The sequence below is a fragment of the Rhinatrema bivittatum genome, chromosome 8, assembly GCF_901001135.1.
Source record: "Rhinatrema bivittatum chromosome 8, aRhiBiv1.1, whole genome shotgun sequence".
In the NCBI taxonomy this organism is placed as follows: Eukaryota; Metazoa; Chordata; class Amphibia; order Gymnophiona; family Rhinatrematidae; genus Rhinatrema; species Rhinatrema bivittatum.
In genome coordinates, this window is record NC_042622.1 from 81142488 (window position 1) to 81164465 (window position 21978).

The 21978-nt window shown below is 45.4% G+C and overlaps 1 protein-coding gene across 6 annotated transcripts in view; it reads left to right on the plus strand.

Moving 5' to 3' along the window:
- NUP188 (nucleoporin 188) overlaps positions 1 to 21978 on the plus strand; it is a 370052-nt gene that overhangs the window by 204779 nt on the left and 143295 nt on the right. For 5 of the 6 annotated variants that reach the window (XM_029612592.1, XM_029612589.1, XM_029612590.1 and 2 more), the window contains exons 22-23: positions 17715 to 17781; positions 17909 to 18037. In XM_029612592.1, the coding sequence (XP_029468452.1) occupies positions 17715 to 17781; positions 17909 to 18037 (196 nt within the window). The remainder of the gene's footprint in view (positions 1 to 17714; positions 17782 to 17908; positions 18038 to 21978) is intronic. The other variant, XM_029612591.1, reaches the window with a different exon arrangement.

Genomic DNA, 21978 nt, shown 5'->3' on the forward strand with positions numbered 1-21978 from the left:
CTTAGACATCTTGTTATACGTAAACCGATGTGATATGTCAAATCGAATGTCGGTATAAATAAATAGTGTTCCTGGTAAGTTGCTGTCTGCAGCAGTTTTACAGGCGTGGACCCATGTAACCTCAAACCAGTGGGTACTGGATGTTGTACATTTTAGTCACATTCTGGAGCTTACCACTTTGGTTCTTGATGCCTTCATGATATCCACGTGATGTATGAAGGCATAATATCCGGACTGCTAACTCTTTGTCAGCCAAGGAGTTAGCAGTCCGGATTATTCTTTAAAGGCTCCAGCTGATCACAAGGCTGTGATTAGTATTCCAACTATTTTATAGTTCCCAAAACTGAGGAATCCTGAGGCCCATTCTACATTTTAGAACGGAGACTTGTCAGTTTGTCCTGGTAGCAATATGGGAAGGCGAGTTTCTATCATCTCTGGGCCTTTTGGAAGCATACTGTTAAGTTTGACTAGTTGCGGAAAGGCCCAGCAACTGACCATGTTTGCCCCTGATGACCACAGACAAGCCCTGATCTTGCTTTGCGGCTAAGATGCCGCCATTTCTTTCTCTGCTGGCTGCTTTAGGTGCTCGTACATGGCGCACACCAATAGGTGTAAGTTCTGCAGTGGGAAAAGGACCCCGGTGCCAGGAGATGACATCAGTGCCAACTGGGGATTTAAACTCCAGCCACACTTCCATATGGCACCTTTGCAACCAGTCCCCTACCGTGCCTGCAGTCATGGTACTCTTTCGTTCAGGATGCCCAGCCAAGTCTCGTCCAGCCTTCCCTGCCTTGTCTAACTTGTCTTGTCTGTCCTTGTTTTCTTGTCTGTCCTCTGCCTATCCCCAGTTCTGACCTTGTCTTGTTCCTGCTCTTGTATTGTCTATCTGTTTTCGTCTTGTACGTCCTCGGCCTGACTGCTAGTTTTGACCTTTGCTTTGGATTCAACTTGGCCTGTTCCCTGCCAGGCCCAACCTTTGGCCTATCCCTGGACTTCTTTGCTTTTTGGATCTCGCCTCAGTCCTACCAGCCCCTGAACCCAAGGGCTTAACCTGTGGCGGAAGGGGTTGGTAAGGCTCCAGACCTAGTCCTTGAATAAATGGAAAAAATGTGTTCACCCGCTAGGTGGTGCCAACCATTTCTCATCCCCATGGATCACCAACCATGACACATGCTTTCAGATTCCTATCAGAGTGGAAGATCAAAAATATCTTTGTTGCTGTGTTCTGCAAAAGCTTTTTTAGTTCAAGGCACTTCCCTTTGGTCTGGCCATGGCTCTATGAACCTTTACCAAGGTTATGGTTGTAGTGGCAGCTTTCTTGAGGAAAGAGGACATTATGGCTCATCTTTATCTAGACAATTGGCTGATCAGGGCCAAGTCCTATCAAGAAGGTCCCCAAGTGACTGACAGAATGTTTCAGGTTTTAGAAGGCTTGGGCTAGGTCATCAGTTTGCAAAAAGCAAGCTTCACTTTGCTCTGTCAGAATACCTGGGAGCTCTGTTCAGTACGAAGGTAAATCGGGTGTACCTGTTGTCAAAGTGTCCAAAGTTGTTCTCCAAGTGCAGAAGTTCTCTAATTAGAGGGCTCCCAGAGCTTGGGATTAGCTTCTGGAATCTGTTTCGCTACCTTAGATCTAGTCCTATGGGTCAGAGCTCACATGCGACCCTCTTCAATCTTCTCTTCTGACTTGGTTGCCTCAATCTCAGGATTTCAAATACTTCCTTTCTCTGATAGTTCAGGTGAAATAAAGCCTTTTCTGGTGGACAGTTCCTTAGAATTTGCTCAGGGGGATGAATCTAGAGCCTTCCTTGTGAATTCTCAATACCATGGATGCGAGCCTGTTGGACTAGAAGCACATTGTCTGGATCAGATAGCTCTGGTCTCAGGAAGAAGCCTCTTGGTCTATCAACAGGTATTTTCTTCCCTTGGTGAAGGGAAGGGTGGTCAGAGTGCTCTCTGATAATGCGACAGTGATGGCCTATGTGGACAGATAAGGAGGTGCTTGGAGTCTAGCGGTGTCAGAGGCCGATGCTGCATGCACTTGCACCCAGCATGGTCTCTTCTTCCCATACGCGCAGCTGCTGCACACCACTTCCTTTTCTGGGCCACGGGGTGGGGTGGGCTATGCTGCTAGTACCGCTGAGTGCTTCTTCCAGCTCTCCTGCTGTGTTCCGTCCGGGCTATCAGCATTTTAAGCCCGGGTGGAGGAAGAATTTGCATCTCACTGGGGCAGGGGGAGCAGTAAGGGCCAGCGTGGGACTGGGAAGTGTATTGCAACACACCATTTGAGAACCGCTGCTCCAGAGGATATTTGCAAAGCTGCTACTTGATTCTCATTGTACTCATTCTATAAGCAGTAGAAATTGGATGTTCTTGCTAAGGAGGATGTAGTCTACAGGATTGGGATTCTGATAGCAGCACTTAATTCTTCCCTCCCAGATTAGTTGAGCCTGGTACTTTCCACTTGTCTGGACTAGTGTAGTAGGATGAAGAGGAAGGAAAAATTTTCTTACCTGTTAATTTCCTGTCCTTGAATCCTGCTATACTAGGCCAGGACACTCAGCTGCTTGTGTTATGCATGTTTTCCTACAAGGAAATAATTTTTCCCTTTGGGTTTTTTTTTTTTTTTAATATATATATTCAAAAATTTTTATTGAATGCAAACAAGAGAACAGACACACAAAAGAAAACTTAGCGTCGAGAATTTATACATTCAAAAGTTTGTTATATAAGAATTATCCCTTACACCTCAATCCCTCCCTCCCACCCCTCCCCTAATTTCACCAATTCACAGTACATCAAAGCGCTGAAACTATCAACCAATAATACATGAATAAAAAAATACAAAAACAGCCTAGCACATTAGAACTGTGTGTAAATGGGGAATAGTAACATATATAATTATCTCTAGCACGGAAATAGAAATCAGGAAGCCCAATAATGAAAGGGTGCATTAGATTTAGCATTCCTGTAGCGCTGGCATCATAGTTCTACCTCTCAGCACAAGGCACATGAGATTATTATCCAAAGGTTCTTCTGGTGGTTTATTTATTCTGTTGCCACATACAGAAAGGCTCCCATATCTTCATGAACGATGATAATCGTTCTGTTTTAGCCCATATTGCTCTATGTACAGCCCATACTGCTCTATGTACAGCCCTTGAGCGAAGTTAATGTACCCTTTGTACCAGTTTGTGCCAAGTCCCGTTACCTCTATATTGGCATCGCCTACGAGCGAAGTTTTCTACTGTTCTTGTTTTCCATTGTTATCTACTGTTCTATGTATAGCCCATGATCAATGTTCTATGTACAGCTCATGAGCAAAGTTACCGTTCACTGTAAACCGAGGTGATCTGTATCTCATACAGGAACCCCGGTATATAAAACCCAATAAATAAACAAATAAATAAATAAATAATCGATTGTACTTCAAAGCAGTTAAATGATCCAATCTATAAATGGAAGCCAAACGTTGTAGGACATGTTGAAGGGAGGATACCACATCTCTTTTCCAGAATAGGGCTAATTCACGGCACGCTGTGAGATAGGCCTTCTGACAGAAACTTTGCTGATATTTAGAGGCATTGCTTAAAGGTAAAGAAAGAAGAGCATACCGAGCCTCTAGTACAACTGAGATACCTAATACATTAGATGACCATTCAGTTAGCTCTTTCCAAAATAATTGTATTTTGTCACACTGCCACTAGATATGGTAGAAGGAGTCTGTCTTGCCATACCCACGCCAGCACAAATCACAAACAGAAAGATACATGCGATGCAATTTTATAGGTGTAAGATGCCATCTGTATAACAGTTTATAGCAGTTTTCTTGAAGTGAAGCCAAAATGGAGCATTTGCTGGTATTGCTATATATCGTGTTCCACCCTTTTTGAGTTAGTGGAGCACCCAAATCAGATTCCCAAGCCCTGCAATGCGTGGGGGATTCTGAGGCCTCTTCCATCAATAAGCTATAGATTTTAGTTATTTTGCTTCTCAATTTATCTGTTTTATCGCAGTACACTTCAAACAGCAATCTACCTGGTGTCTGAGAGAGGCTTTATGCAAAGATGAAACAAAATGCTTAAGTTGTGCATATTTTAAAAAGTTTAAATCTGTCATTCAGTGTGATTCTGCCAGTGTCACAGGAGATTAAAAAAGGCCTTATATGAACACGTGGTCATATTTGTATATCACATGGGCTTTCCAGTTCCTAAAGGCTTGATGTGATCGTCAAGGGGGAAATAATATATTGTGAAATGAGTAAGATAATGGTAGGGGTGAGAGCCTATTAATTTTTTTTTCCATTGTCTCCAGATTTGTAACATGACAGATAACGTGTGTGGAAGGTAGTTCAGAGGTCTTCAGGAGTTTCGGGATTGCCGTGGTATGGGTCCTACCATAGCTTGCTCCAATTGAACCCATTGTTTAATGTGGGATTTACTATGAATATCCAGAACGGCCCTAAGCTGAGAAGCTGCATAGTATCCCAGCAGATTTGGGACACCCAAGCCACCCCGAGAATTGGGCTGATATAGAATAGAGATGTGAATCGGAACCAGAATCGGTTCAGATTTCAGTTCCGATTCACATCTCTATAGATGTGAATCGGAACCAGAATCGGGTCGGATTTCAGTTCCGATTCACATCTCTAATATAGAATGGAACGCACTATCCATGGGCGTCTACGTTTCCATATGAAATCAAAATTTTCTTTTGCCACTTCTGGCAATTCTTAACTCTGCCTATCTATCTTCAGAACATATATAAGAGACGAGGGAGCACGTTCATTTTGATTATGGCTATGCGACCTAACCACGAGAAATGTTCACGGGCCCATTTGCCCAGATCCCTAACTATTGCCTTCAGCAAAGGTGTGTAATTGACACAGAAAAGCTCAGTGATGACAGGGCAAATATTTATTTATTTATTTTTATTTATTTAAACTTTTTTTATACCGACCTTCATGAAAAATATCATATCAAATCGGTTTACAAAGAACAGTGTGATAAGAAACTTTAACTTTAACCTTAACATACATAAGCATAAACAAGTTGAAGGAAAGTTACAATAAAACAGGGGTAATGGGTAGAGGAGAAGAATGCGCTAGAGGCGGAAAAAATAACTCCATAACAATAACTGTACAGTAACAGTGACTTTGCTGAGGATAGTCTAGTTACATGACTGGTGTCTGCGACCTAATCAATAGCCTAGCTGGTACTGGGAAAGTTACAGGAAGGCTTGGCGAAACAGCCAGGTCTTAAGTTTTTTTTTGAATGTTTGCAAGCAATGTTCTTGTCTGAGGTCTGGTGGGATGACATTCCATATGTTGGGTCCCGCTGTCGAGAAGGCCCGTTCTCTAGTGCTTGTTAGATGAGTGGATTTAGCGGGGGCGGCGTGTAGGGATCCTTTGTATACATCCCTGATAGGTCTTGTGGAAGTGTGGAGCCTGAGTGGGAGTTGCAACTCTAAGTGGATCTGGTGGTGTATGGTTTTGTGAATGATGGTAAGGGCTTTGTGCATGACTCTAAAGCTTATAGGGAGCCAATGCAGATCTTTGAGGATGGGTGTAATATGCTCTCTTCTTTTGGTGTTTGTAAGGATTCTCGCAGCTGCGTTCTGGAGCATTTGAAGTGGTTTGGTGGAGGAGGAGGGGAGACCAAGCAGAATGGAATTACAGTAGTCAATTTTCGAGAATAGAATGGCTTGTAGGACAGATCTGAAGTCTCGAAAGTGTAGGAGTGGTTTGAGTCGTTTGAGAATCTGTAGTTTGTAAAAGCAATCCTTGGTGGTTTGGTTGATGAACTTCTTGAGATTCAAATGGTTGTCGATTACTACTCCCAGGTCTCTGGCTTGAGTGATAAAAGTGTTGGGTTGGCTTGGTAGAGGTGTGTCACTGTGTTCAGGTGAAATAAGTAGGAGTTCCGTTTTGGCTGCGTTGAGTACCAGGTTTAGGTTGGAGAGGAGGAGATTGTTGGCTTGAAGGCAGTTGTCCCAGAACTTAAGAGTTTTTGTAAGGGATTCGGTTATAGGGATTAGAATTTGAACATCGTCTACGTAGAGATAATGTTTCAGCCCTAGATCTGTTAGCAATTGGCAGAGGGGGAGGAGATAAATATTGAAAAGATAAATATTGACAGAGGGGGAGGAGATAATATAGATTATACCTAGATATTTTAATATGTGCTTCGCTTGTTTAAATGGGAACCGTTGGCATATGTCTGTTAAGATGGAGTTGGACAAATTGATATTCAGTTTCTCGGATTTCTCATAATTTACTTTGAGCCCCGAGACTGATCCAGATTTCTTTAACTTGTTCCCCTCCCCCCCTCAAGGGGGTAATTGGGTTTGTAAGAGTGAATAGGATATTGTCTGCGGCTCGATGGTCTGCGAGGACCAACGACGGCCTTACCGCTGCTCAAGGAGATCAGGAAGTTGGTTAACCGGGAGTGGGACTCCCCGGATGCTGACTTGAAGGTGGGTAGAGCGATGGCTAAACTTTATCCCATAACGCAGGAGACTTTGGACCTCCTGAAGGGTGCCGAGAGTGGATGCGGCTGTTTCGGCAGTCACTAAGAAGACGACAATCCTGGTGGCTGGGGCGGCTGCGTTGAAGGACATGCAAGACTGCAAACTGGAAATACAGCTGAAGCACTTATTTGAGGTCTCGGCTCTAAGTCTGCACACGGCGGTATGTGCCAGCATAATGCAGCGGGCCTGTCTATGTTGGGTTTAGAAGGCTTCGGAGGGAGCAAAGTCCAGCGACTCTCTAGCCTTGCAAGTGGCCCGCCTAGAGGCGGGGGTTGCTTATGTGGCAGATGCGCTGTATGACTTAGTTCGAACCTCTGCGCGTAGTATGGTTTCTTCTGTTGTGGCCCATGGGCTTTTATGATTGCGGAACTGGTTGGCAGACTTGTCCTCTAAGGTGCAGTTTTGTAATCTCCCCTTTAAGGGAAAGCTCCTGTTCGGGGAGGATTTGAACTAGTTGGTGAAACTGTTGGGGGAGACTAAAGGCAATAAATTGCCAGAGAATAGGAAACAGAGTAAGAAGGTGTTCCCGTCCCAAGCTCACTTTAGGGATTCTCTTAGGTTTTGGTCTGATAAACCTTTCCTCCCTCTGTGTCCGAGCAGAACCCTGGTTGTCAACAGTCCTTTTGTGGAGACTGTCGGACGTCCAGAGATGGCGCAGGTCAAAGCTCGGGAGGCAGCAAGCCTGCCCAATGAGGCCAGGGATCCCCACCCCTGCATAGAAGATGTGGGAGGCAGATTATCGAACTTCTACGAGGAGTGGGAGAAGATTGCCTCAGACCGTTGGGTCTTAGAGGTGGTCAGGCACTGTTATGCTCTAGATTTCTTGTGTCCAGTGAGAGACGCTTTTGTAGAGTCTCATGTTGTTTCTCGCGGCAGGCAAGAGGTGGTATGGGCGATGCTACAGAGGTAAACACCATTTGTCTGGTCCTTCCTGCGGAATAGGGCCACAGACAGTACTCGGTGTACTTCATGGTTCCCAAAAAGGAAGGTTCCTTTTGACCTATCCTCGACTTGCAGAAGGTAAACAGGTGCCTGCAAGTGCCCAGGTTTCAAATGGAAATGCTCCGCACGGTGATTGCTGCAGTGCGCAAAGGGGAGTTCCTAGCGTTTCTGGATCTGACGGAGGCGTATCTGCATATCCCGATTCGACAGGACCATCAAAAATTCCTAAGGTTCAAGGTACTGGGTCAGCACTTTCAGTTTCGAGCTCTTCCCTTTGGTCTGGCCTCAAGGCCTCGCACATTTACCAAGGTGATGGTAGTGGTGGGAGCGGCTCTGCGCAAGGAAGGGATTTTGGTGCATCCGTATTTGGACAATTGGCTCATCCAGGCGAAGTCTCGGGAGGACTGCGAGAGGTCGATTCGGAGAGTAATTGGCCCCTTTCGGTCTCTCAGTTGGGTCATCAATCTGCAGAAGAGCCAGTTGGTGCCCAAGCAATGTCTTGTGTACCTGGGAGTGCTGTTCAGTACTCAGGAGGGCAAGGTCTTCCTGGTAGCAGACAGAGTACTGAAATTGTAGGCTCAGGTGAAGTGCCTTCTTCGACTGGGGGTACCAACAGTCTGGGATTATATCCAAGTCCTGGGCTCCATGGTGTCCACTTTGGAGTTGGTTCCATGGTCCTTTGCGCACATGAGGCCTTTACAGCGTGCGCTGTTGTCCAGGAGGAGTCCTGTATCGGATCAGTTCCATATCCCCTTGCCTCTTCTTCGGAAACTCAGACTCAGTCTCTCTTGGTGGCTGTCACGTCACAATTTATAGAAGGGGTGGATCTGGACCCCCTGGGTGGTGGTGTCTACGGATGCCAGTCTCTCCGATTGCGGAGCGGTGTGTCAAGACAGGACTGCTCAAGGCCTGTGGTGAGTGACTGAGAAATCTTGGTCCAAAGATAGACTCGAAACCAGGGCGGTTTGCTGGGCCCTTCAAGTGTTCCTGCCCTTAGTCAGGGGTTGGATGGTGCTCATATTGTCCAACAACACGACGACGATTGCATACATCAACAGGCAGGGGGGAACAAGAAGCTCTGCGCTGGCGCTGGAAGCACAACAGTTGTTCACCTGGGCCGAGATTCATCTAGGGGGTCTCGCCGTGTCACATGTTGCGGGGGTAGAGAACGTGCAGGTGGACTTCCTCAGCAGATAGTGATTGGATCCAGAAGATTGGGAATTGACCACGGGGCATGGAATCACATTTGAGCCAGGTGGGGTGCTCCCTAGTTGGACCTGATGGCGACGCAAACCAACTCAAAAACAAAGAGGTTCTTCAGTTGAAGGAAGGAGAACAGATTGGCAGGGCTCGATGCTCTGGTGTGTCCATGGCCCACGGGAATCCTTCTTTACATCTTCCCTCCATGGCCTTTGATAGGCCACGTTCTAAGGCAGATAGAAGCGCATCACGGGATGGTGGTGCTCATGACGCTGGAGTGGCCCCGCATCCCTGGTTCATAGACCTGGTGCGTCTGGTGGTGGAAGGCCCTCTACGACTGGCCTATCTTCCGCGACTTCTTCGGCAGGGGTCCATATTCTTGGATTGGGAGGATCACTTCTGTCTTGTGGTTTGGCTTTTGAGAGGCGGAGGTTATGCCTGAAGGGGTCAGTCATTTCCACTCTTCTTCAGGTTAGGAGGCCCGCTACGTCGATGGTGTACGTCAGGGTCTGAAAATTGTTTGAAGGATGGTGTCTACAGAGGAAGTTGAGCCCCATGGCTGTAGATGTGTCGCAGAACTTAGACTTCCTGCAGCAGGGGTTAGCTAAGAGCTTGGCATTTAATTCGCTTCAAGTACAGGTAGCTGTCTTAGGCGCCTTTCGAGACTGTTTTCGGGGTCGGATGCTGGCGGCGCATCCAGATATTATGTTCCTTAAAGGTGTAAAACATTTGTGCCTGCCGGTGTGTAAAGTGTGCCCTGATTGGCGCTTAAATTTGGTACTCCACGCTCTCTGCAGGGCTCCGTTTGAGCTGTTGAGGAGGGCGTTGTTGAAGGATTTGACTCTGAAAATGGTGTTCCTGGTGGCCATCTGTTCGGCAAGGAGGATTTCAGAGCTACAAGCTTATAGAGACCCTTTCCTGTGAATTTACAGCAACAGGGTTTCCTTGAAAAGAGTGCCATCCTTTGTGTCCAAGGTGGTGTCTTCCTTTCATGTCAATCAGACGGTGGAGCTTCCAGGGTTTCTGAATTGGTCACAAGATTCCCCCCAGGAGAGGGAGCTGCATTTATTGAATGTGCAGCATGTCCTTTTATGCTATTTGAAAGTTTCCAATGACTTCTGGCAGTCAGACCACCTCTTTGTCTTATTTGTTGGGGCCAATAAGGAAGACAAAGCATTGAAAGCTACCATTTCTAGATGGTTAGAGAAGCCATCTGTTCCGTGTACATTTCCAAAGGGAGGCAGGTTCCTGTCTGGTTAAGGGCTCACTCCACAAGGGCGCAGGCAGCCTCCTGGGCAGAGTGTCAACTTGTCTCTCTACAGGAAATTTGTAGGGCAGTTGTCTGGTCTTCCATTCACACTTTCACCAGATTTTATCGTTTGGATGTAAGGGTGTAGGATGAGGCATCCTTCAGTGAGAGCGTTCTGCTTGCTGGTCTTTCGGAGGCCTGCCCAGTGTAGAGTGCCTTGGGTACATCCCACTGGTTTGGAATGATCTGAGTATGTACAGGAAAGGAAAATTGGGTCTTACCTGCTAATCTTTGTTCCTGTAATACAGCAGATTATTCCAGAGGCCCACCCCATTCTGACCCCGAAAGACAGTCTGTTGAGCTTTTAGTAGTCTGAAGAAATAATTGGTTTTGTATTATTAAATGCGTGGTTAAGCAGGGCCGGTGGTTTACTGGTGTATGTTTTGTTGGTTTAGGGATCGACCTAGACCTCTGGTTAGTTGGGAGGGGTCCAAATTTTGGGCCAGATTGCCCCTTACTTGAAGTTTATTTTTGGGGACTTGGGTACAGGCCGATACTGAGGGACTGCAGGTGGCACTCTTTTATGTAGCAGTGCCTAAATGTTTTGTTCTCTGACTCCAGCTGCTGGTATGGATGCAAAACCACTGGGCTGGAATGATCTGCTATATTACAGGAATGAAAATTAGCAGGTAAGAACCATTTTTCCCTGAACGTACCCGGATCAGTCCAGACACCTGGATTCATCTCCCCCTATCAGCAGATGACGACAGAGAAAAAAACCTCGCTGACACCGTATCTAAGTAACCATGCCACCTGTAGTTTGTCAGTATTTCTCTGTCTCCAGCAGATGGCAGAGGCTGTTAATCCTGCAGTTGGCTAATTTTTTTCTTTTGAGCCTTCTCCTGGGGGTTTCTTTAATTTTTTTAGAATCCTTAGGGTTCTTCCCTGTCTGGTTGAGGCGGCCGAGCCAGGGGTTGGCACCCTTGTGTGTGCTTGGTCTGGGCGCTTGTGAGGTGTAAATCTGGTTGTCCAGATCCCTCCCTTCACGAGGCCGCTGAGAATTACAAGAATTATTTGGCTATTTTTTCCTATTTTTCAGGGCAGGTTGTTCATTTTTAACTAAAGCTAATTAAAAAAAAAAAAAACCCCCCGAAAAACTGTTTGCAGCGGAGCACTGCTCTACAGGTGAGCGACTTCCTCCCCTTAGGTAGGAGCTTTTTGTGGGGCTCTGGCTGTTTGTTTAGGGGACCTTTTCTTCTGTCGTGGTGAGTACCTTCAGAGAAAGGATTTTAATTTTATCTCTACCTTATGGCTCGCGGCATGGCATGCCATTCATGCGGCTCTGATTCTTCCCGGCTTAATAGGTCGGGGTTATGTGCTAACTGTGCCAACGATGGGGAGGGTTCGTCTGTGGCTCCTTCTCTCGCTAAACAGCGTCGAGTATCGTTGTCTTTTGGACCGGCTGCAACTTCTTTTTTTACCTCACCCGGCTAGCGAAGGAACGGCAGCCATTTTGGATTTTGGCGTGGCAGTTCCTGCGTCGCCGGGGGGTGGGGGAGGGTCCTTCATCTCTGTCTCTGGCCCGTTCCGGGTTGGGGAACGGGCAGAGAGGGCTAGAAGGGGAGAAAAGCTCTGGTTTGCCTGTTTTTCAACCAGACCATGCTGGTTTTGGTGCAGGGAGGCTTTTCTCCGCAGACTTTGTTTTGTTACTTCATGATGCCTATATGGCCAGACAGAAAGCGGCTTGGGGGGGTCTACACAGCCACAGATTCCACTAGTCCAGCCCACTGAGGGTCCTTCGGGGGGGAGGTTCCCAGGAGGTCTCCTATGCCTGGTAATAGGGTTCCCTCAGCACAGGGCTTGATTTTTCGCCCGCAGGGTGATGCAGCTGGGGCGGTTGATCCAGAGGACGCTATCATAGCTCCTGGTGGTACTGGTTTGGGATCTGGCCAAGCTCCCCTGGTGGCTCTGGTTATTCCTGTTACCGAGGATGCGGGTCAAGGGTTTGACCCGGTCTCTTTTATTCATGAGGCAGAGGATCCTAAGGTGGCCTGCCTTTTTAAAAGGTAAGAGCTGGAGGTTTTGCTTCCCTTGGCTTACCAGGTTCTTGGGGTTAAAATACCTCAGGAGAACCAGGATTTGGATGGCGAAGACCCGGTACTAGATGCCATCCTAGATCCTCCAACTTTTTTCCCTTACCACAAGTCGGTTAGGAAGTTAGTAGAAGAGGAATGGGGGACTCCTGATTCGGGTTTAAAGGTTGGCAGAGCCATGGGGAAACTTTACCCTCTACCAGAACAGGATTTAGAATTTTTTTCTCTCCCGAAAGTAGATGCGGCGTTGTCTGCTGTGACTAAGTGCACCACGATTCTGGTTATTGGTTCGGCCGCTTTAAAAGATGTACAAGATCATAAGATGGAGTTACACCTTAATGGCGTCCCTGGGTTTGCGTGAAGTGCTTTGTTCAAGATTCTTGCAGTGCGCTTGTCTCTGGTGGGTAAAGCAGCTTCAAGGTAATTTGTCTCAATCAGCCATGGACACGGATACGGCTGAGTGTGTGGAAGCAGCTGTGGCTTACATTGCGGATGCTTTCTATGATTTGGTACATACGTCCTCCAGAGTAATGGCATCAGCTGTGGCTGCCCGAAGGTTGCTTTGGTTTCGCAATTGGCGGTGGATGTTTCCTCTAAGGCACAATTGGCATACTTGCCTTTCAAAGGTCAGTTCTTGTTTGGCGAGGATCTAGAGCAGCTGATCCAGTCTCTTGGAGACAATAAAGTCCTCAGGTTACCAGAGGATAAACCTAAGGGTAAGAGATTTTTTCAATCACGGTCTCGTTTTCGGTCCTACAGTAGATCGCAGAAACAATATTTTTTGCGGGGGTAAGTATGGGGACAATCCTTTCGTGGAGCCAGAAGGTCCTTTAGGGGATCCTCTGTTGGCTCCTGAACAGGAGATAAGTCTGCCCAATGATGCCAGGCTGGTCCACTCCGTCGTTCCTATTATAGGAGGTCGCTTACGGCACTTATACGAAGAGTGGGCCAAGATCACTCAGTGGATTCTCAATGTGATAAGAAACAGTTATGTTTTAGAATTTGCTCATCCCGTACAGAAACCTTTTCTAATTTCCCCATGCAGCTATCCGGTCAAGCGGGCGGCGGTACAACTGACTCTAGACTGGTTATGTCTGTTAAATGCGGTAGTATCAGTTCCCAGAGCAGAGCTTTGTCAAGGGAGAGATACTCCATTTATTTTCTGGTCCCCAAAAAAGGAGGGCTCGTTTCTACCAATACTCAATTTAAAGAAGGTCAATGCAAAACTCAAGGTGCCACGCTTCAGGATGGAAACCCTCAGGTCAGTCATAGCGGCTGTACACAAAGGAGAATTCCTGGCTTTCTTGGATCTCATGGAGGCTTATCTACATATTCCTATCCAACAGGACTCTCAGTGTTTTCTCAGCTTCATGATTCTGGGTCAACATTTTCAGTTTCAGGTTCTTCCATTTGGTCTCGCCACGGCTCTGCGAACTTTCATCAAGGTGATGGTGGTGATGGCAGCTTTCTTTCGAAAGGAGGGTATTCTAGTTCACCCATATTTGGACGATTGATTGATCAGAGCCAAGTCAGAGTATCTGTGCCGCAAGTCAGTTCATAGAGTTCTCGAAGTCCTACAGGTTGGGTAGTGAATCACAACAAAAGTCAACTATCACCAACACAAACTTTGGAGTATTTAGGAGCTCGGTTCGATACTCATATAGGCAGAGTCTTTCTCTCTCAAAATCGAATCTTGAAACTTCAGGCACAGATCCGCCGGTTTTTGCGGTTGCAGGTACCCAAGGTCTGGGACTACTTATAGGTACTCAGCTCGATGGCCTCCACACTGGACTTGGTTCCCTGGGCGTTTTCCCATATGAGACCACTACAGACAGCATTGTTGTCCCGCTGGAATACAGTATCGGAAGATTTGCCGAGAGACAGTCTGTCATGGTGGCTTTAGACTTCCAATCTCAGTCGGGGAGTGGACCTCAAAGTTCCCGATTGGATGGTGGTTACTACCGATGCCAGTCTCTCTGGATGGGGAACAGTTTGTCAGTCCTATTCAGTTCAGGGATCCTGGTCCACGAGACAGTCTGCGTGGTCTATCAACCTTCTAGAGACCAGGGCGGTTCGCTTGGCCTTGAAGGAATTTCTGCCATTACTACGGAATCGTCCGGTTCGAGTACTGTCGGACAACGTGACAACAGTAGCGTATATAAATCAGCAGGGCGGAACCAAAAGCAAGGCAGTGGCTCTAGAGGTGCGTTGGTTGGTGTGCGGATCTGGTCAACCTGGCAGTGGACGGCCCACTTCGCTTCGGCCACCTGACATGTCTTTTTCGACAAGGTCCTATATTTTTCGACCAGACTCTCACTTTTGTCTAGCGGCATGGCTTTTGAGAGGAGGCGTTTGAAAAGGAAAGGTTACCCGGACTCGGTAGTCACCACATTGTTACAGTCTAGAAGGAAGTCTAACCTCTCATGTTCAGGTATGAAAGATTTTTGAGTCCTGGTGTTCTGTCAGGGGAATTCGCCCTCTTAGGGCCTTAATTCCTGAAATATTATCTTTCTTACAGGATGACTTCACCAAGGGCTTATCTCTTAGTTCTCTTAAAGTGCAAGTAGCAGCACTGGGCTCTCTCCGTGGCAAAATTTGAAGGTTCTTCTATTTCGTCTCATCCGGACATGGTTCGTTTTCATAGAGGTACGATGAATTTTCGTCTTCCAGTTCAGAAATCTTGTCCATCCTGGAACTGTAATCTAGTTATTAAAGCTCTGTGTGAACCTCCCTTTGAGCCACTTTGAAGGGCTACGTTAAAGGATTTGACACTTAAAGTAATTTTTCTCGTCGCCATTTGTTCGGCTAGAAGAATTTCTGAGTTACAGGCATTATCTTGTCAAGATCCTTTCCTTCAGATTTTGGAATCCGGAGTTTCTTTACGGACAGTAACTTCCTTTTTACCAAAGGTGGTTTCAGCGTTCCATGTCAATCAGTCAGTGAAACTTCCGGCTTTTTCTAACTTACTGGCGTCTGATCCTAATGCAAGGGAGCTCAAACGTCTAGATGTTCGGAGAGCTTTATTGCGTTACCTCGAGATTACCAATGACTTTAGGAGGTCCGATCACCTCTTCATGCTGTGGAGTGGTCCTAATAGAGACTCCAAGGCTTCTAAAGCCTCTATTGCATGATGGTTAAAGGAGGCTATTTCTTCCGCGTATATTACACGGGGTCATCCAGTTCCAGAAGGCTTGTGTGCTCACTCCACGCATTCGCAAGCAGCCTCGTGGGCAGAATCTCAACTTGTTTCCCCACAGGAAATTTGCAGAGCGGTGCCTTGGAAGTCGCTGCATACTTTTGCAAGGTACTATTGCTTAGATGTTGGGGCTCCGGCAAACCCTTCCTTTGGCGAAAGTGTTTTGCGAGTGGGACTCTCCAGGTCCCACCCTGGGTAAGGGCTTTGGTACATCTGATCCAGGTACGTACAGGGAAAGGAAAATTGGTTCTTACCTGCTAATTTTCGTTCCTGTAGTACCATGGATCAGTCCAGAGCCCACCCAATTAGAAGGAGGTTATATTAAGGGGAGAGTCTTCTGCTCAGCTGTAAGATTCTCTGTTGCATTCCATGTTCTTGTTAATTGTTGTTTAATGGTTCCATATTTTTTGCTGTTATCTGCTTTGATATAGATATATACTGATGAACTACAGGTGGCACGGTTGCTTAGATACAGTGTCAGCAAGGTTTTTTTCTCTGTCTCCATCTGCTGATAGGGGGAGATGAACCCAGGTGTCTGGACTGATCCATGGTACTACAGGAACGAAAATTAGCAGATAAGAACCAATTTTCCAGATCCAAGATGGCGCCTGCATAAGCACACGCAGAAACCCTCTGCTCCGTGGTAAAAATTTCTTTCGAGCCTTTCTATTTCTTTTCTCTTTTCAAATATATTGCTTCTTTCACGATGCCACATACTAAAAGAAAGGCTCGAGTTCGAGAGCTTACCTTAATGCCGACATCCAAAGATCGACAGCCGCGGATTGAGGAGGTATTTGCGAGGCCTGTTACTGAGAGACCAGAGGGAGGGGCTGCTGGCGAGATCGACGAGAAGCAGACACTGACCGCAATGGCCGAAGAAACATCCCTCAGCCCCGAAGCACCTAGGACTCCTAGTCCGCCAATAGGACCTCCCAAGAGAATGGAGAAGAAATCTGGAAGCCCAGCTGTTCCAGCCACCCTTGAGATCCCGCCGACCCTGAGAGTTGGTAGTGATACACTGACCGACTCGGAGAGCCCAGAGCAGGGCTCCAAGGGCCGAGGAGCTGTGGATCAGAAGGGAAGGAAACTAAAAGCGGACAGAGGAAATCTCCTGGAGGTAGGAGTGATAATGCCAGATATTAGTGAGATGACGATGACTGTGCCAGAAAAAATTACTTTACAGGAGGTGTGGAAGTTACTCTTGGGTATGGATAAATCCATTAAGTCTATTTCAATAATGTTAAAAGATCAGGCTAATAGAGTGCAATGTATTGAGAATAAGACAAGCCATATGGAGACTTCTATATCAGAAATGGAACAAGAAATAAAGAAAATTAAGGAAATTCAAGGCAATTTAATTAAGTCAGAAACTTTGCAGTCAAAACAAAATGGAAGTGATTGAAAATACAATGAGGAGATCCAACCTGAGGTTTTTTAATTTCCCTAAGTCTCGAATTATTCCACCTAAAGAAATGCTTAAAAGTTACTTCTTAAAGATTTTGAGGCTTCAAGAAACGGATATTCCAACCATATCAAAAGCATTTTATATACCATCATTTAAGGATCAAAAAGAAAAGGAAACATAAGCAAATGAGGAAATATCATCATTAAATTTGACAGAATTATTGGAAAAATCTACTGAGACACCTATAATATCAAGAGCAACTTTATTAGTGACGTTTACTTATATTTCAGAAAGAGATTCTGTACTTAGACTTTTCTTTCGAAATCCGGATCAACAATTTCATGGTCAGCAAGTGCGAGTCTTTCCTGACATTATAAAAATTACTCAGGAAAAAAGAAAAAAATTTCTCTTTATGAGAAATGAGGTTGTAACTAGAGGGGCGAAGTTTAATTTACGGTTCCCTTGCAAATGATACTTTTGTTTCAAAATGCTAAATATGTTTTCACAGAACCATCGCATCTACGGGAATATCTGGACACACACTCCTAAGTTTGTCTCCAGGGGAGGTTAGGTTATATTTGAAAGATAGTAATGGGTTATCTTATGCTAATGCTAATCTTTGTTATTCGATTATTACTTGTATATCTGCTTCTTAACATCTTGGATCTTCCTTTTTACCTATGATAAACAGAGGGGAAAAGTATATCCTTTTCTTGAATAGGTATTAATGCCAGATGTAATGGTTTATTTTTTCTTTCTTTTCCAATCTCTGTATTTTTCTGGAGACATTATAATAAATGTAAACATTGTTGAAAATTCAATAAAAATTAAAATTAAAAAAAAAAAAGCAATTTTCCTTTCCTTTCTGCTATGTCCTCACCTTTGAAAATTCTGGTTAGTATGCAGTTACCTGCAGATTTTAGTCTTATATGGGCTGCTGAAAATTAACCTACAAGACTTCCTCATTATGAAGGAGATGTACTTGGTACTGGCCATAATACACAAGCTGAGAAGTACAATAATGAAAAATACAAATTTGTACTTGGTTTGTATACTTGAGAAAGCGTTAAGGTTCAAATCAAAGTCCTTCTGCTCTTTCAGGTTGTCTGATCCTTGAACTGATTCATGCTATTCTCAACCTGTGTCCTGAAACAGACCCACACAGAAGGTAAGATGAAATCACATTCCCTCCTAACTATACACAGCAGACAAGTAGACCCAATGTGCCTAGAGGGAATTCTCCTTTTGTTGTGTCTCCCAGGAATCTTCCTTACTGTTGTGTTTGTGTTCTGCAGCAGCGCTCCCAGTCTGCAGTCCCTCTGTGTCTTCAGCCTGGCAAACACCGAGGCAGGACAGGCTATTATCAACATCATGGGCATTGGGGTGGACACCATAGATATGGTCATGGCAGCCCAGCCTGGCAGGTGAGTCTACAACACTGAAGAGAAGAGTCTCATGAACTCAGAAAAAGGTTGTAGGGTTGGAAGATTAATTGTTAAATAATCTCTTATTAATTATATTATTTAATTATTTTTTTTATCTGTACATCACTTTGATTTCCAATTATATAATATTACAGTTACCTTAATAATTCCATTTATAATCTGAGCCTATAAATTCTATTCATTATAAAGCAAGATGAACAATTAGTCTGGAATTTTTTTAGATGTTTTTACTGTACAGTCAATGGGAAAATGATGGGTCTGAATGATGGAGGGATCTGACATAGATAGGAAAATTTGGTTCTTACCTACTAATTTTTGTTCCTGTAGTACCACAGATCAGTCCACACAGTGGGTTTATGCATCCCTACCAGCAGATGGAGGCAGAGAACAAAACTTTGAGGCACTGCTACATAACCGAGAGTGCCACCTGCAGTCCCTCAGTATTTACCTGTACCCAAGCCAAGATATCTGTGAACAAACCCCCAATAAAGGATAGGGCAAAAAGAGAATTAAAGTTGGAGCCCCCTGGAAATACGCCCCCTTGACTTAACACAAAACACATAACACATACCAAACTATGTACACCTCTCATTAATTTGAGTATATCTCATACTAGTCCAGAAACATCAGGAAGCGAGGAAGTCTTTTAAAAGATGGGGATAGGTCTCTGCACTTTTCCATGGTACTTCAGGAACGAAAATTAGCAGGTGAAAACCAATTTTCCTTTCCTGTTCGTATCCTGGATCAGTCCAGACAAGTGGGATGTACCCAAGCCCTTCTATTCTGGGTGGGAACCCGAAAGACCCACGCACAACACTATTTCCCCAAAAATCGTCTCTTCTGGCGCCCACACATCTAAGCGGTAATGTCTGGTAAAAATGTGAAGAGAAGACCACGTCGCCGCTTGACAAATCTCCTGCGGAGAAAGCAGTTGACACTCCGCCTAAGAGGTTGCCTGCGCCCTAGTGGAATGCGCTCTCAACCCCTCCAGCACCAACCGTCTCTTATAGATGTAAGCCGAAGATATCTCCTTCAACCATTGTGCAGTTGTGTCCTTGGAAGCCTTAATTTTCCTTCTGAACAGGACAAACAGATGATCCTGTTCTTGAAAGGCATTTGTCATCTTAAGATATTGCAAAAGAATTTGATGCACATCCAATAAGTGAAGCTCCCTTGCCATTCGGAAAGGCCGGTAGCTCGACAACCTGGCTAAGATGAAAGGAGGACATCACCTTAAGCAAAAAGGAAGGAATATCCATAAAGAAACCCCATCCTCCGAAAAACGCAGGAAATGGTCCCTACATGACAATGCATGCAGCTCACATATTCACCTGGCTGAACAAATAGCCACCAGGAAAATAGCCTTCAGGGTTAAATCCTTTAACAATGCCCTCCTCATCGGTTCAAAGGGATGACCACACAGCACCTGAAGAACCAAATTCAGATTCCATACTGGTCAGAGCTTCCAAACCGGAGGACGAAGATGCTTTGCCCCCTTTAGGAAATGAACCACATTCGGATCAGATGCCAATGATATTCCCTGAATCCCTCATCCAGATCAGATGCCAACTGTCTTCCCTGAATCCTACCTTGAAGGGAACCCATGGCTGCTTCCTGGACACGAAGGGAGTTATTGGCCAAACCCTTAGCCAAACTGCTCTGCAAAAAGGCCAGGATCTGCGGAATGTCCACCTTTAAAGGTTTCACCCTGTTCTGAAAACACCAAGATTCGAACACCCTTCACACTTGGACATAAGCCATTGATGTGGAAGGTCTCCTTGCCTAAAGCAAAATCGCAATCACAGGCTCTGAATAACCCTTCAAATGGAGTAGTCTCTTCTCAAAAGCTAAGCCACTAGCCAGAAGCGATCCTTCCGGTCTGAAAATACAGGCCTCTGACGCAACAATCCTGAGAGATGGGCCAAGCGAACGGGACCGTCCACCGCTAGATGCAGAGGTCCGCAAACCACAGTCAGCATGGCTACTCCGGAGCCACCAGAGTCACCCTGCCCAGATGAAGCTCGATGCTCCGCAACCCTCGACCTATGAGAGGCCATGGTGGGAACATGTATCACAACCGATTTGTCGGCTACGGTTGAACTAGAGCATTGATGCCCTCTCATCCGACCTCTCTTCTGTGACTGAAAAATCAATCTGTTTTTTAATTTGCCGGAGTCACCATGAGGTCCACCATTGGTCTCCCCCCACCTTGCCTGCAGCAAGGCGAAGGTCTCCCGAGAACTTCCACTCCCCTGGATCCAGACACTGTCTGTTGAGGAAGTCCACCTGCACATTGTCCACACCAGCGACATGAGAAGCAGCTATTCTCACCAGATGTTTCTTCGCCCACATGAATAGTTCTTGTGCCTCCAGCGCCACTGGACGACTCTTCGTTACACCCTGACAATTGATGTATGCCACTGTCGTCGCATTGTCCGAAAACACTCGCACCGACTTGTCCTGAATGTTTTAGATTAAGAAACTTTTAACTTCATGGCTCACTTTTCTTTTAATGTTTTGTAATTTATACTGTAGTTTCTTTTTATGATTTTACGATTTTAGTATTTGTACTAGTTCTTAATTATTTATTATTTTACAGCTACTTATTTACCAGTATTTTGATCCTATTAATGATTTATTGTATTTTCTTTACTTTCATTGTATTGTAAACCATTGTGAAGGTCCTACTGATGCGACAGTGTATAAAAAAACGAATAAACTAGAAACTAGAGCAGAAGAAACACAGCAAGGCTTTGCGTATGATTGATAGGCCAGGTCACCTCCTCCAGCGACCACTGACCCTGGGCTGATTTCCCTTGACAAATCACCCCCCAGCCAGAGAGGCCTGGCATATGTGATCACCAGCATACAATTGGGCACCTCCAGTTCCATCCCTTTCTCCAGATTGTGCCGAAACAGCCACCATGACAGACTAGACCTAGCATCCACCTGCAACGGTAAAGGAAGCTGAAATTCTTCCAACAGCAGATCCCAGCGGGGACAACACAGCCCCTTGCAGAGGAGGCATGTGAGCAAAGACTCATGAAACTAATTCCAGTGTAGACGCCATAGAACCCAGAAACTGCAAGTAATCCCAGTCTCTGGGCAACGACAGGCACAGCAGTCGAAGGACCTGACTGCAACTTGATGGCTTTCTCCAAAGTGAGAAACACCTTCCCTAACCGGGTATTGAAGTGTGCTCCCAGATACTTCGACGATTGGGCCGGCTCCAAATGACTGTTTGCTAGGATCATCACCCATCCCAACGAATTCAGAAGTTGCAGTACTTGCTGGACTGAGCGATGACACTCCACTCCAACTTCCCCTGTATCAGCCAATTGTCCAGGTACGGATGCACCAGGATTTATTTATTTATTTATTTATTTATTTATTTATTTATTTAACAGTTTTTTATACCGACCTTCATAGTAGATAACCATATCGGATCGGTTTACATTTTAACAAGGGTAAACTGAGGTAACAATTCTGGTAAACAATAGATAACAAAGGAAAAAGGAATAAGTCAAAGTTACAATCAACAAGGAATGGAAAAACTTGGAAGCTTAAGACAAGCTGGAAGGAAGATAAAGGCAGGTAGAATAAATATAACGTGATACGAATAATTTAACGGGTTAGAGCTTATGCTTCCTTCTACTACTACTTATGCTTCCTTCTACTACCGTGATGGTGGTAGTAGAGGTAGCACTTAGGAAGGAAGGATACCTTCCTTCCTAAGTGCTACCTCTACTACCACCATCACGTTTGTGAATGTACGCAGCACTGTTGCCGACCCAAAAGGAAGAACTCAAAATTGGAAATGTTCTCCCAGAACCATGAACCTCAGGAACCTTTGATGTTTGGGCTGAATGGGGATATGAAGATAGGCTTCTGTCAACTCCCCTTTTCGTACTGCCACTATC